The 16723-nt window shown below is 39.5% G+C and overlaps 1 protein-coding gene across 9 annotated transcripts in view; it reads left to right on the top strand.

The window, feature by feature from the left end:
* Window positions 1-16723, top strand: part of DGKZ (diacylglycerol kinase zeta) — a 135545-nt gene that overhangs the window by 71784 nt on the left and 47038 nt on the right. For 6 of the 9 annotated variants that reach the window (XM_081939229.1, XM_081939226.1, XM_081939227.1 and 3 more), the window contains 2 exons: window positions 12790-12898; window positions 13554-13649. In XM_081939229.1, coding sequence (XP_081795355.1) covers window positions 12790-12898; window positions 13554-13649 — 205 coding nt within the window. Of the gene's footprint in view, window positions 1-10734; window positions 11607-12789; window positions 12899-13553; window positions 13650-16723 lie in introns of all 9 variants that reach the window. The other 3 variants (XM_081939224.1, XM_081939223.1, XM_081939225.1) reach the window with 1 other exon arrangement.

Below are 16723 nucleotides of genomic sequence, written 5' to 3'. Positions count from 1 at the left end.
GTTATTCCTAATTGCAGAGATTGGGACTAGATAGTTTCTTCTGTTTTAAAGGATAATGAAGTCATCTTCTGAATATAGTTATAGTTATAGTTTATTTAATTTATAGACCGCCCCCTCTCCCCGTAGGGACTCGGGGCGGTGTACAGACCATTCATAATCAAAACAACAGAAAATAACATAAGACATAGAGCAAAACAACACACACACACTGTCTGTATATAAAATCCCAAAACCAATTTAAATACTTAAAAAACAATTTAAAACCCGTTTAAAACCCCAATATGAAATTTAAAAAGCCATCCAGGAAGGTTTGTAATAGATGTTAAATACAGTTACGATTATAATTATAATTAGGCCAGACCAGCTACTCGAAAAAGGTGGGTCTTGAGTTTCTTGCGGAAGGAGCGGAGATCAGAGGTGGTTCTAATATTGGGGGGAGGTCGTTCCAGAGGGTTGGGCCCATCACAGAGAAGGCCCTACTCCTAGGCACCGCCCGCCCGCACTGTTTAGCGGATGGTACCCGGAGGAGGCCCTCTCTGTGAGAGCGGATTGGTCGCAGGGATGTATGGGGTAGAATGCGATCCCGCAAATAACTAGGTCCCGAGCCATGGAGCGCTTTGAAGATGACGATCAACACCTTGAAACGCACCCGAAAGGCCACAGGTAGCCAGTGCAGCTCGCGCAGGAAAGGTGTTACATGGGAGTACCTAGTACTCCCCATAATAACCCGCGCGGCTGCATTCTGGACCAGCTGGAGCCTTCGGGTGCATCTCAAGGGGAGCCCCATGTAGAGAGCGTTACAGTAATCAAGGCGAGAAGTCACTAGGGCATGGGTGACTGTGCAAAGGGCGTCCCGCTCCAGTAAGGGACGCAATTGGCGCATCAGGCGAACCTGGTGGAACGCCCCCCTAGCCACGGCCGTCACATGATCATCTAGCGACAGCCGGGAATCTAGGAGGACGCCCAAATTGCGTACCCTATCCACTGGGGGCAGTTGTTCCCCCCCAATGGCCAGAGATGGAACACATTGGCTAAAGCGGGGCGCCGGTAGCCACAGCCACTCCGTCTTGGAAGGGTTGAGTTTGAGTCTGTTGTCGCCCATCCAGACCCGCACGGCTTCCAGACACCGGGACATCACCTCGACGGCTTCGTTGGGGTGGTTCTACTTCTCAGACGAAAAAATTCTTTGCCCTGTTGTCAATAAACCTATTTTTCATCTCATCCATTCAAATACTTAAGTTACAATTGCCACCTTAGTTTTAGTAACTCTCTTGAACTCTGGCTAAGGGTATAGTTAGAAGTGGTATCTTTGGTGCCCTCTGAGTGTGGTTGTTGGCTTGCAGATGTTTCATTACCCAATTAGGTAACATTGTCAGTATGAGTGAGTGTGAGACTTGCTTCTCGCTTATGTAGAGTAGCTTGATCTGCCAGTTTGTGTGTGTGTTTGTGGGCACACTACCAAACAAAGCAATTAAAAGTAGTTGTCATTTTTATTTTCTAAGAAAGTTTATGGAACACATTTAGGTTGTAGGAACATTATTGGAAATAAAGATTATGCTGTAGCCAATATTTGCTTGGTAAAATAGCAGGTGCTCATCCTTTAAAAATAAAATATATATTTTTATCAGAAAAAGCCAAATGGAGCAGACCGCCAGTAAATCACCAATGGATATGTTTACTGGCACTGTTTGGTATTCTATCAATGGTATAGAATTATTTCTTAGGGTTTTTTTTTTTTCATAGTTGCTCTACTGGGATCAATTTCTCTCAGCTGAAAGCTAGTAATACAGGATAGCATCCAGGAAAAGTGTGTATAAATAATTAACAGTATATCTACAAACAGCATTAAAATTAATTAAATGTATATACTGCCAAAAAACTCAAAGAAGCAGTCCAAGATCAGAAGATGTGGAAAGACCTGGAGTTGGACACAACTGAATGGATCACATCATCATCATCATCTGCCTGACTCCCAGCAATTCTTGGGAGCTACCACCATTGCCCCGAGGACACCCAGTTGGGGGTTCTTTTCATGTCCCCAGCGGGAGCTGGAGTGAAAGATGAGACCTCAACCCTGCCTCATGGCAGCTCTTGGGTTTTAAACGCGGGTTTGCTAACCTCCTGCCAAGCATTCTAACCATTCAAGCCACCCTGCTTCTTGGTTACTTGGATAGTAAATTTGAATGTGAATATATATGACTGAATTTCACACTGGCTTTCATGTTCATGCATTTTCAGTTCAGCAGTACCTAAAAACGTTGTGGCTGCTACTGCATAGTTTGCTTATCACTTCCCATAAGGCTGTTACATGCATATTGATTGACCACACACTCAAACTCTGGAGGTTTTTTGGTTAGTTACTTAAGAGTTCCAAATCTGAATGATAGTCAAATGCCCCTATCAATGCTTCAGGAATCTTTATGTTGCATTATGTATGGCTTCATGTTCTCATGCCAAGTAAATGCATTTGGTGGCTTATGACTCATAGATCAAATAATAGGGGAAGTAGGTGACAAATTATTTTAAGACTTAGGGAAATTCCCTGTGAATAGTGTGTATGTACTTCTTTGCAAGCCACCATGTCTCATAGTGATACAGGATTACTTACCCGTAATCACATAAGCAGTCTATTTAATCTGTTGTGCTGCATTTGATAAGACCTAGCAGTTGTAGCAAGGGAGCCCTCCAGTTTTTCCAGTGCTTTTGATTAATGGTACATTGTTTAATATAGTATACTTTACTGGCTGAATAAGATCAAAAGCTGCAATAAACATTAAAATCAGCTGAGTTAAAATAAAAAAGTATTTACGGAGAAGAGGGAGAGATGAAGCAGCTGCACCTATAAGAAAAGACAGTGAAATGTCAGAAGGGTATGGGAGTGAGCACTTATGTGGAAACATGAGCTAATGAAAAAGTTCTGCATGTAACTGTGTAAAACCTGTAGTAAACTTGGAGTGAAATCCCTGGACATGCTTCCCAAGCCTCTGAGTTGGCCTCTTTAGCATTCTGATGGCAGTGATAGTGAAAGAAGCCTGTAATACCCTTGTGTCAACAGTAGCAATTATTAATAGTTCTGTACTTTTAGCAATTTCTGGATCCTGGGAATATTATAATTGATATTATGGAGTAAAATAAACTTCAGGCTCCTCCTTTGCACCACTGTGCTATGAAGCCTCATTTCAGAGAAATAAATGTGCAAGTAGTGAGAAATGGACTCTCCTTTAGCCTCTCTTAATCTAAGCCAAAAATAGAAGGGTGTGCTTTACTGTAGATTAAACAATAAAGAGGAGCTACTACAGTATGTACGATATTCTCCATGATTCTCCCTGGTACCAACGCAGGCATTTCTGGGTACAGCCTTTGCAAAAATTGCTTGGGTGACTCATACACAGTTCCAGAATTGGGGTTACTAGACCCCAGTGTGTATTCACAGGAAAGTATTGGATCGATCAGGGCCTTGGCTATAATTCTGTTCCATGTGGGATATTCTTGTTTGCAGGTCTGTATATGCTTCAGAGGGACGTGGTGGCTCAGTGGCTAAGACGCTGAGCTTGTCGATCAGAATGGTTGGCAATTCATTGGTTCGAATACCTAGCACTGCATAACAGAGTGAGCTCCCATTATTTGTCAGCTTCTGCCAACCTAGCAATTCGAAAGCATGTAAAAATGCAAGTAGAAAAATAGGAACCACCTTTGGTGGGAAGGTAACAGCGTTCTGTGCGCCTTCGGCATTTAGTCATGCCAGCCACATGACCACGGAGACGTCTTCGGACAGTGCTGGCTCTTCAGCTTTGAAATGAAGATGAGCACCATCCCCTAGAGTCTGGAACGACTAGCATATGTGCGAGGGGAACCTTTACCTTTTACTGTATATGCTTCAGAGCTATAGCGAACTTTCTCAGTTGGGACAAGCCTCGTTCAGCCTTCCATAAATAAGAAACAGGTACTAGAATCTGAAGATGTCTATTGTTGCAGAAACGTTTCCTGTTAGAACCCTAAAAGGACGGAACTTTTTTTTAATGAGCTGACCAGTGCTAGATCCTTCTGTCAAGAAAACATGTCCAACTAACAAAGCTTATCACCATACGATTAGCAGATGAAAGGCACTTTGGTTTCAAATGCAACACTAGAAAACAGAAAACAGAGCCTTTAGAGGCTTCTGTGACTGGAAGCATTTCTTACATGTGATTCATTCAGGTGTTCCAAAATGAATGAGATAAAATATTCTTATTTCTACTGAAAAAACTTGCCCTAGGGATTAGCTATATTATCAGTAAATGTGAGAGGAGGCTATTTTCGGTGAGATGAAATGACAGCTGCCACATAATGGCTAACGAATATTCATGATAACTGCAGTTTCAGATATACGAAGGTTATCGTTCTGTCACATTAATTCTGTAGATAGGCAAAACATAACAAGAACTCTTTCATATGGAAAGTTAATTATAAATAATCTTGGGTTTTGCTCTTTTTTTGTTTTTTTGCCAACCAGATGTAGCAAAATTTGGTAAGAATATAACTCCTGTTTATGGGAAGCTGAGGCAAAAAACGTGCTTTTTTTTGTGAGGCATTCACTCATTAATTCCAGCACTCACGCTGAAAACTTTGCACTTGTTTATTCATCAGGTAAATAAGGCCATATATTTGCCATTGATGTATGAATGTGGATTTGTATGCATTATAAATATTCTAGAGTAAATATAGAGAGTTTGGTTTTATCTCTGAACTACTATGTTTAATTGACATTCCAACTTTGCTTTCTGTTGTCTACATAAAAAGTTAGCTATCCAGATCTTAGTTTTCATTTTATTAAAATAATACTTATTCTCGGTTATAAGAGAAATGGGTATACAGTTTGTAAATGAGAAACAAGTCAAAAAATAATAATAAGACCTCCCCAAAAATAAGCCTGAGTGCTTATTTTCAAGCCCAAAAGAAAGCAAGACCCACCAGCAGGCAGATTAAATAAGGTCCTTCAAGTCATGCCCATTCGATGAACACATTCATGTTCCATTTTTTTATGATGTGTAGGCCTGGCATGTTTAAGGGCATTGCAGATATTTAGTGTATATTTTATGTTTACAGTTGCATAGGCACTCCTGATCAAAATGTGTATTTCAGTGACCCTTAAGTCAACAAAAACTGACGCAACCTCTGAATCATACAAAATTAAACATGACATCCTTCTATATATTAAAAGTGTGTCAATTCAACATAAGATAGTGAATATAGCAAGTAAAGAAATGTGGATATCCTTCCAGTTGTTCCAATACTGTTTTTTTAAGTTAAAATACTGTTAATAAGGACCCAAAAGTTTATTTACTTGATAAACCTATAATTAGCCAGAATACAATGCCATACTCAAATTTTTGTAACCACTTCTAATTTCTCACTTTATTGTTGTTGTTTTGTCTCCTCTCAGCAACCAAAGTTGCCCTAAATGCTCTCTAAGCATTTCAATAGTGAAGGCAGTTCCCTATTACAAAGCAGAGGAAATTTATTTTTAAAAATATCTAATAAGTTCCAGCTATGAGAAACATTGTTAAGGAATTGATGTTACATGAAACTGTTGAAGTCAAGCCGTCCAAAAAATCTGTAAAACTGCCTGAAATCTTCTCAATTCTGCAGAAGAGATCAATGCAAACAACATGCTGAAATTCACTATTCAATGATGCTTATGCAGCAGTGATCTACATGGGAAAGTTATCAACAAATGTTTTCCAGCCTGTTCATAAAAAAAGCATTGCCAAAAGTATGCAAAAGAGAACCTTGGTAAGCCCAAAATATTTTGGGGCAAAGTGACTTGAACAATTGGAACAAAGATTGAGCTGTTTGGTTGCAACCACACAAAAGATACATTTCGTTCGTGTGTGTGTGTGTGTGTGTGTGTGTGTGTGTGTATGAAACATTGGAGAAAGGAACACTTTGCCCATCACTAAACATAGGGATGACTGGATTATACTTTAGGGTTGATTGGCAGTTAGTCAGACTAAAACTATTCTGCCGGTGGAAGAAAAATGGATTCAACTAAATATTAACCTGTCCAAGAATCTACTATTTCATAGTCAGTAAAGAAGTTGAATCTGGAAAGAGGTTGGATATTTCAGTAAGACTGAACCATACCTCAAAATCACTTATCATAAAGAGAAAAAAATATACCCTGTTTCCCTGATAATAAGCCCTCCCCTGAAAATAAGCCCTCTCTGAAAATATTGCAACACAGCAGCAGCCATGATGTGACCACGCTCGCCGCCTCCTACACCTCAAAAATAATAAGACCTCCCCGAAAATGCTTATTTCGGGGATCAAAGGAAAATAAGACCCTGCGTTGTTTTCGGGGAAACACGGTATACAAGTCTTCTGGTAATAATGCCTATGCTGAAATCTCAAAATATCCTGCCAATGCAGAGACTTATTCTAAGAATGTTTCTGTGCTAGAAAATGTCTGCAAAGAGGACGTGTGTGTGTGTGTGTATTGTAAGAGGAGGACTAGAAAGACAGTTAGCTTCTTAACAGATGTTAGGAAGTTAATTCTATCCAAGGTGGGTTGCAAAACAGGGACTGAAAGGCTATCCAAACATTTGCACCTGCTATATTCACTGTTTTACAATGCAAAGGAAACAGGAATTTGGTGCATAGTAGTGCATAAGTTTGCGCAGGTGGCAGCACACCTGTGTGTACTAATGGCAAGAGTGGTTCATTTGTTTTTATATGTGTTGTTTTGTTCTTCTGCCCTTTAGATCTGATAGCTGGCCAGCAAAGTATTTCATAGCCCTATGTTATGCTGATTTGCCTTTTAAACCTGAAGATAAAAATGGCTGATTTTCTTCTCTGGCATAGGTAGTCCTCTACTTACAACTGCAGTTGACGCCAGAATTTCCACTCATAAGCAAAGCAGTACTTAGGTGAATTGTACCCAATTTTAAGACCCTGGTTGCTGTGGTTGTTGATTGAATCCACTTCCCCCATTGACTTTGCTTGTTAAAACCCAAATGGGGATCATGTGACCCCACCATAAATATGATGCAACCATCTTAAATAAATGCTGGTTTTCAAGTGCCCAAATTTTGACCACATGATTATAGGGATGCTAATTAAACTTCACAGTTTTGCCCATTCTAATTTACTGATGATTTTTAAAAATGTACACCAAACACTCCAAACCATGATTGGACAATGTAGTATCTAAGATAATTCCATAAACCACAACATGTTTTTTTTTACATTTTAATAAAAATGTCTAATACCTGATATCTTCCAGAACATTGCCAAACGTTTGTCAGTTGTCAAGCGTGAGGTTGCTGAAATCCTCTTTGGACATTTCAAAACTCATTTTAATTTTTTTAATGCTCAACCTCAACTCATGCTTTATGCATTTCCAGAAGGTTACATATTTTATTTTTATGCATTCACCAATTTTATTTTAAGGTAAATAGATAACATTTTTCCTATTAAAATTGCTTGTTTTTAAACTGAGTTTTGATTATCAGTTTTTCACAGTTTCGTTAATATCGACTGGACAATTGCACAAAATCAACAAGGAAATTTCTATTTCTAAGATTATTATTTTTAATGCTAGTTTTAATCACCAGTTTTGTGAACAAGGAAAACAGCTGTGTTGCCATAAAACCAATTAATAATCTTGTACTTTCTGAAAGACTGAATGTTTATTATGATTTAAACTTTTGTGGATATCGTCTGCTTTGAAGCTAGATAGATTGTGTTGTAGTATTATTATTCCATAATACATGTATTGATCATTAGCAAGAATATGAAAATATGGGTGTCATTTTGTATATATTAGGAGTTTGTTTTGTACACAGTTACCAGGATTTAGATAAAAGCAGGTGCTCTCAAATGCAGTGATTCTAAATATCCAAACATTAGATAGTTCATGTTGAGCAACCACAATTGGTACTGGCAACTTAGTGATTAAATGAAGCAGTCATTAATGAAACCACAGCTACGCTTATGATCTTATTTCATAAGCTGAAATAAATGTGAGGACTGGTCACAAAGTTAGAATTGAGTGAAATGCTTTTCATCATCATAACAGTGAAAGGTTACTCTATGAGGCAGTCACCAAACAGAGACTACTAGTAAGCATACTCAACTAGTTTTAAACCAGAGAGCAGCAGAAATAGGAATTGTGCTGCCATTAAAATAGCTGCAGATAGAAGAGCACTTTCTATATACGGTAACTATTGTACAAATAACAAAGGATAATAAATTATTCTTTTTTCCATGACTAAATGGTCATGTATAGTCCCCATTTTCAGTACAAAGTGTGTAAATGGTAGTTTTAATGCACATAAAAGGTGGTTAAACTACTTTTTATACTTGGAATATAAAATATGGAAAAGTAATTGCCTTTTCCATACAGGCATTCCTCTGAAAATAGAAGCTTAGACACTTGGAGAATTCTCCAATTGCTACTTGTACTATTTTTCAAACTTAGAAATGCATGAAATCTGAAGGAACTGTTAATACGGTCATCCATTTTGACCACAATGTGATGTTCTAATACATTGTGGAATTGCTATTTATATAATTGAATATGTCTGAATGTTTGGAATTCTTGTTATTCCTTTCCTTGCTGTCAAGGGATCTTGGTGGTTACTTCTCGGATTTCCCATACTACAGCTGTGCCTCATTTCCACTTTGTCTCGGATTACTTCAGTTATACCAACATTGTAAAATGAGCTTTATTTTTCATTAAAACAGGAAACATTTGGGTTTTCCTTGGACAGCTGAAAGGCATAAAACTGATTCAGCTGATATAGTTTTCTCTATTTTGCCCAAGATACTAAAAAATAAAAATGAGAAGGGAAATTTAAAAAAAAAACTACACAACTGCAATGGGTGTCAGTTTGCTTTGGGTGCAATTCAAAATATTGATTATCATCTTTAAAGCCCTGTGGCATGGGACCAAGTTACCCGAGGAACTATCTCATCCTAAATATGTTGACGGATATGTTGGATCTTAGTGGACAACCAGTTAAATATGAGCCAGCAGTGTGCGGTGAAATATTAAATTGCATTAACAGAGCGATACAATCAAGATCAAGTAAGATACTAATACCACTCTATAAGGCCTTAGTAAGGCCACACCTAGAATACTGCATCCAATTTTGGTTACCACACTATAAAAAATATGGTGAGACTCTAGAAAAAGTTCAGAGAAGAGCAGCCAAGATGATTAGGGGACTAGAGGCTAAAACATACGAAGAACAGTTACAAGTACTATGCATGACTATTCTAGTGAAGAGAAGGACCAGGGGAGACATGATAGAAGTGTTCCAATATTTGACTGGCTGCCACATAGCAGAGTCAAGCTATTTTCCAAGGCCCCCGAAGGCCAGACACAGAGTAATGGATGGAAACTGATCAAGGAGAAGTTCGACCTAGAAAGAAGGAGAAATTGATTATTATTGTTGATTGACAGAACAATCAACCAATGGAACAGCTTGCCTTCAGAAGTTGTAGGAGCTTCATCACTGGAGGCTTTCAAGAAGAGATTGGACTGCCATTTGTCAGAAATACATACATACAAATGGTGTAGGACCCCCTGCTTGGGCAGGGGGTTGGACTAGATGATTTACAAGGTCCCAACTCTGATAATCTGTTAATCTGACCATCTCACCCAGTCAGATCGTCCCAAAGGTGCTTCTTCAGCTCTTGGATGAGAAGTGAAATGTCTTCAAAGAAAAACCAGAAAGTCCAGTTGCCTCTTGAAAAAGCATCTTTGGGGACAGCCATGATCTGGATCACAGAGAATCTCCATAGACTCCCAGTTAGATGGTTTCATTGATGGGACCTAGCAAGAAAGCCTCTCTGCTTTTGCTCCTGCCGTTTGTATCATCTTACTCCCAGGGGTGAGGTGAGCCCCCACTCTCTTGGCTCTCTTGAAGCGTATTAAGATCTTGCTCTGCCGATTAGCATGGCCGGGTGTGTGTCTAAGAATGTCACACAACCATGGGAATGCCTGGTAGTTTGAGGGCGCTCCCTCTGCCTTGTTAACTTTTTAGCCTTGTTAGCTTTGATTTTTATTTTTTAACTGTGCTCGGTCATGTTTTTATTTTATGACACTGTTTATAAAGCACTTAGAGTCACTTAGGTGAGATGGGTAATGTAGAAATTTTAGAAACTAGGGTTAGGGATGTAATCTAGTCAGCTTTCCTGTTGAGAAGGTTACTTTGCTGCTTTCATTGTATGTTTATATGGAAGGTCAAAAGACTGTATTTTACATGGATCTGTTTTGTTTTTTATATGTAAAGTGGACAACCAAATTTGTGGTACATGAGCATATCTGTTCACTATAAGATTTACCGACACCTCAACCTCCTGCTTATCTCCTCACTAAATTAAAAAAAAAACCCACATGTAGATGATCTGAATGTTATTAGCATGCATGGAGCAGTTCTCTCATTTTCAGTATCCACTAAGTTTCCTTTTCTCAGAGCTCTTTCATCCTTAGTGTCTATGGTGAACTGGATGGCTTAGTTGCTTGGTGTCTTGGTATTTCACAGTTCCGGAGAATTTTAGAACTCCAGGTGACTGGCTCTTCGACACAGAGCTGTATATGGCTTTAAAAATTTGATTAATGCTTATAACCATTAAGGAGCTGTAGCCGAGGGCCTGGAAGTATCTATTTTTAGACATTCATGAGCACTTTAGCGAGTTAGATGGGAAGAGTGAGGCCCACATTTAAAACATATACTTTTTTGTTAACAGCCCCTAATTTCCATGGAATCCTTTTTCAAAAAGCACTTCAGGAGGAAGATTACGTCGTCAGGGCCCCAACGCACCAATGTGGTGGCCTTGCCTGCGAGCAGAGCAAGGCGGCGTTCTGTGGTAGGTCAGCCCTCTACCATACTTGTGGAACGCCGGCGCAGATCCAGTGTTCAGCTGCAAGAGATGTCTTGCTTGGGCTCCTCACGCAAGCATAGGTTGTGTTACCGGAGACGATCTAGTACCACCACCCCTTGCATGAGCCCTAGATTCTCTGTCCAGAAGAAGCGTGGGGGCCATGTGCACACCATAGATACTCATCTCATAGGGCCCTCTCTGCTGCTAGCCAGTCTCATCCAAGTGTACAAAGAAGAAGAAAGGAGACAGTCACATTGTACTGAAAGCTCCAGCTCAGGGTCCTCTAAAGATGGGATGGTGGACAGTGACTGGAGTGAGGAAGCACTCTCCTCAGGATCTGAAGGAGCAGAGTTTGAAAAGAAAGGACTGCAGACTGAGTGCTCACTATATCCCATTCCCCCAATCCAACACGTTCCCGATTTAAGACCTTTCCTACGAGACCCTTATTACCTGCGCCGCAGATCCTCCCACCTCCTTCCTGCAGAATTTGTGCACAGCAGAGCAGCCTATGGGCTTCAAGGCCGCTACAGATACTTCAACCAGCGGCGGTGCTCAAGTGAAACGCCCAAGCCAAGTGCTTTGCTTCAGCCATGCAGTTTTGAAAGGGCTGCCAGGAGGTGGAAGGTGCCTGTCGGAACCAGTTGGCTGCCATTGAGTACCCATAAATGCTTGGGAGTGGATCCTGCCCTCAGCAGCTGTGGCAGTGACTCCTCAGAAGGCTACAATGCCCTTTTAACGTATGTATGGCTTATAGGTGGTTTTAAAATCATTAGGCTGGAGGTGATGAGGGTGGAAGGAAGGGGATGAGTAGGGAGGAGAAGCTATGGCAGCAGGAATGCTCAAGCAGATTCGTTACTGTTGGAGACTGAATTCTATTTCCAAAGAGTTTGAGTTGAGTGCATTAATGAGAGACTAAACCAACCAATCACAATAAAATAAGTATCTGAATCTGACATTCCTGACACTAGCATTTTACTAGCTGCCTTTATCCTTGCTTTATATAATGCTTTCTTGTTCTGGTAAATACTTTAAGGTGTTGTGGGACTGCAATTCCCAGAGTTGCTTGAGTATTGACTGCTAGCTGGGTGTTATAGTCTAGACATCTGGAAACTACATGGATAGGGGGGAAATCAAACTAGAAATTAAAAGTCACATGCAATGTTAACTATTGCTTTTAGCTTTTAAACTATGTTCATCTCCCCCACCCCCAAACAACTTCAAATAATTGTGCTTGAGAAACAATAGGAAATTGGACTCTGGTTCATCTTCTTAAGGCTCTTATAGCCTGTGTACTTACATATATTAGGCTTTTTTCCCCTCTAGCCTTTTGAGAAAAATGATTCTCTATCCCAGGAGTAATTTTTCTTGGGGTTGGGCTCACAGAACACACTTATTTTCCGGTAGACTCGAGGCAACTCCCGGAATATTCTCACAGCCTGATTAGTCCAGAAGACTGAGGGAAATCTCTTTTAACCTCTTTCTTTCCCTGTGGTTCCCAGTTCCTCTCAGTCCTTGGTTCAAGCACTGTATGAGTTCCCAAAGTGAGTAAAAAATTATATTAATTAGATATATATTGGCTATTCTAAATTCCAAATTGTCTGAGCTGCCACTTGCAGGGACAGGGTCCTCTGTCTCGCAGCAAGCCGGGGGAGAGCAAAATTGGCTCCGCTCTCTTCCTGTGTCTTCTGGAGCTCTGACCGATGCTTGGAACTGCGGGGGTGTCAGGCTCTCCTTTCGAAGCTCCGAGGGAAGGACTGCTGGCCAGAGGCTACGATCAGGTTGGGTAAATATGACTGTGGAGCACTCTTCTTTTTTTAAAAAAAATGCCCTTATTTAGCATCAAGGTTTTAAATGTAATATATATGGTCTATTCTGTGTGAACAAAATGCCCTTACAGCCACTCTTCTTCTTGTCTTTCAGAAAAGCCATTGCCAAGTCGGGACTCCAGCACATGGTAGCCCAGCCAACCCCCACATTCGCCTTAAGAAGTGACTCAGAGAGGGAGATTCGTAACTCTGTTGATTGGAGTGTAAGTTCCTGTCTTGGGTAAAAGAAAGAAGAACAGCTTGTTTCTCTATCATTAGCTTGGTTGTAACTATGAAGTCCCCAAACTGTTGGCCTTTAAGAGTAGAAGCAGAGAGTGTCTTTGACCACAGTGTACGTCACAATCAGATTGCTTGAGATAGCAATAGCACTTAGACTTATATACTGCTTCATAGTACTTTACAGCCCTCTCTAAGCGGTTTACAGAGTCAGCATATAGCCCCCAACAATCTGGGTCCTCATTTTACCGACCTCGGAAGGATGGAAGGCTGAGTCAACCTTGAACTTGTCAGGATTGAACTCCAGACTGTGGACAGAGTTATCCCACAGAGAATACTGCATTCTAACCATTGTGCCACCAGGGCTCCTGATGAAAGTGGAAGCAACATAGAGAAGTGGAAGCATGATGATGTCCCATCATGTGGTTCATAAGTATTCCCATTTCTCAGTTGCAATAATGCATCACCAGAAGAATGCATCCTCGGTATGACTAAGATAATATGCCTCTTTCCAGTTCATTATGAGGTTGAATTTAAGAAATAAGTAACTCCTTGAACTGGAGTAGACTATGATGGAAAACTGGGCAGGTTCTAAACTAAGGGTAATTTTGCCTGGAGTTCTAAATTGCCTCTGTCTTTCAGGAAACTGCAGTTTATGGGGAGCACATCTGGTTTGAAACCAATGTCTCTGGGGACTTCTGCTATGTGGGGGAACAAAACTGTGTGTCAAAAATGCTGGTAAGTTTTGTAAGAAATTGCCACTGTCTGGTAAACTTCAAGAGTATGTGAGACTATAGCACCAGCTAGTGGAGAAATTAGACACCTGAAATTATTTAAATTTTATTTGGTGTGTTCAGACTGACGCATGAAAAAAAGGAAATATGCTCATTTTACTGAATTTATTTATTCTTTATAGGCTGTACACACCTCTCATGACTTAGAAAGATTTATAACAATTCAACAAAACATTATTTTAACAGTTACTAAAATATCATACGAATAAAAATTCCAAAGTTATAACAATAAGATTAAACACTTTGGATGAATAAATAATTTTAAGCTGCTTCCTATGTGCTAGCAAAGAGGAGCCTCCTTTAGCCCTAGTAGCAGTGGTGGGATTCAAAAATTTTTTTTACTACCAGTTCTGTGGGTGTGGCTTGTTGGGCGTGGCAGAGGAAGGATACTGCAAAATCTCCATTCCCTCCCGATCAGCTGGGATTCGGGAGGCAGAGAATAGATGGGGGCAGGCCCAGTCAGATGTGGTATTTACCGGTTGTCTGAACTACTCAAAATTTCCGCTACCGGTTCTCCAGAACTGATCAGAACCTGCTGAATACCACCTCAGCCTAGTAGTACTTTGTTCTATAATGTGAGCCCCATCCCCCCAAAATAGCCAAATTCCTTACTGGTTTCAAATGTTCTTGTGGCAAGACTTGCCAAATGGGTGGCAAAATGCACAGAGGTCTAAACAGAAATATTTCTTTCTGTAGGAAGCTTGGAATTCAGTCATGTAAAGGAAGATGCATCCGGCTGATATGCAGCCATTCAGGATCGGTGCTGGAACCGATTTTGGCAAGCCTGCTTCTTAATGGAAGCGTGCATCTTTCTGAATCTTGAAGTAAATCCATGGAATGGGCTATCTTTTCTGAACTTCGCTGCAGCCTATTTTTGCAGTCTTTATAATAAGTAAAAAAGGAGACATAAAACTGAGAATTGCCAGCATATTGCAGACATCTTGCGCTAAACTGGAAAGGATTCTTCCAGTGACGCTTATAAAAAGCCCCATGCAGAACAGTTTTGGTAAAATCTTCAGTCTTAATTTCCTTTTTCTATATGAGTTGTGAATTTATGGTATTTTGAGACGTCTTAGTTGCATGGGAAGTTTTATAGCCTTTTCTGCAAAACTCTCAAGGGAAGAGCAGTTTTACCTCAGTGGGAAATGGGCATGGAAATAATTTTGCCAAAACCTAGGAGTACCTCTGCTAAACTATTGTTTAATTATGGATTCATGGGGAATGTTGTCCTATCCCCAAAGTAGCACTCTCCCCCACCCCAAATTGACAGCCCAATTATATTTTTATAAATCTTTTTTTCCCTTTTATTTTAACAAGACAACTCTCAAAACAAGAATATCTTATAGGCTTGGGGGATGTAAAAGCTAGCATATGCAGGCTAGGCTAAGATCCCAGACCAACAGAGTCACAGATGCTCCGATGACCTTTTTCAGCATATCATCAGGGAGATGGAACATGAGTATGCTTGCTAGGAGCCAAGAGGATGGTGAATTATGTCTGGGCAATGCCAAAGACAACTCAGAATCCAGAATAGCATCTGATCTGATCTGATCTGAATTTATTTCAAATTTATCCTCAGCTCTCCTTCACAGCAAACCAGAAATTTCAGATCTGCCTGTCTAGTGTCACGCAAAATCCTTGTAACCTTTGAAAAATTCCTTTTTAAAAAATGATGGTAATTGTAATAATGATATGTAGCTCCAGATAGCAACAAAAAAGCCTACTCCAGTATACAGTAGTTGCTTATATATGGGAGAAGTATATATTACTCCTCTAGGCAGCACCCTCTCTCCTAGGGTTACAGAAAGCTCTTAAAACCTGGCTTTAGTCCCAGGCCTGGAGTTAATGTATTATTGTATTTTCTGGAGCCCGTTTTTTTTATTTGTATTGCTTGTGAGATGATTTTAGTCTGGGCTGTTTTGTTATGTTTTATTTGTTTTTATAGATTTTTTTTGTTTTTGTTTTGTACACTATTCAGAGTTGAGTAGCTATAACAAGCTTGAATAAATAAATAAGATTAAAGGTGGAACTGCTGTCCATTAGAGATTAGATGAGCTACTACGGTATATACCAGCCCACCTGTCTGAATCAATATAAGTATGTACCAGTAAAACCTGAATTTTACAAATCATTTGAAAGAAATAGTGCCTGCTATAGACAAAAGTCCATTAAATATGAATTTAGACAATTGTTTTACTTTGCATTATCAGCATAATTGCATCAGTTGTCCCAGCTGCTTCAAAACAACAGTCTATCCATTATTAGAAATGGAGACCAAACTAAAATTTTGTTTGTGGCATCCAACATTTGTTGAATGAGTCTGTAAAATTGTTGCTAATCCTGTATTGTTGATAATTGTTGATGTTGCTAATTATTCTGAGTGTTTATTTCTCTCCCAAAATCTCACTCTGCTTTCTACTGAATATTTGATGACTTTTTTCTCTCCCAGAATTTTCTTTAAAAGCAGAAGCAAATTTTTACAGTTCTATACAATTGCACAATCAAGATTTATTCTAAATATTGTATGCATGTTCATATATAAAACAAAATAAATATGTACCATGCATTTGTAATTTTTAAAAAAATGAACATTCATGAAAGAAAGATTTCCCAACAAAGAAAAACATGAGAAAAAGTAGTTAGAAGCCTGATGTTCGACTGACCGTCTTCATTTGATGCATTTAAAATTTTAATTAGTTTGCAATTTATTCATTTATTCTGTGATGCTTGAAAAGTGACTTCTAAATTAACAGAACTATGAATGTATTTATTTATCAAAAATACTTTTATGGCCACCTCTCTTAAAACACATCTCTGGACAACTCACAGCAGAGATGTATAAAAATATATTTTAAGACATCTCTTTATTAAACCTCTGTTTGGGAGATTACATTCTAATTCAGATTTGTTTGCCTCTTCTGAATTCTACTTGATTCATTATGATCAAGAAATGGGGGAAGACATTGCCCTCCATATCTCAAGTCACCTTGAGATGCCTTCCTTGCCTGACATTTATAT

Source organism: Natrix helvetica (genome assembly GCF_964273705.1).
Source record: "Natrix helvetica genome assembly, chromosome: 1".
NCBI classification, from domain to species: Eukaryota; Metazoa; Chordata; class Lepidosauria; order Squamata; family Natricidae; genus Natrix; species Natrix helvetica.
This window is presented reverse-complemented; position numbering and strand designations above follow the sequence as displayed.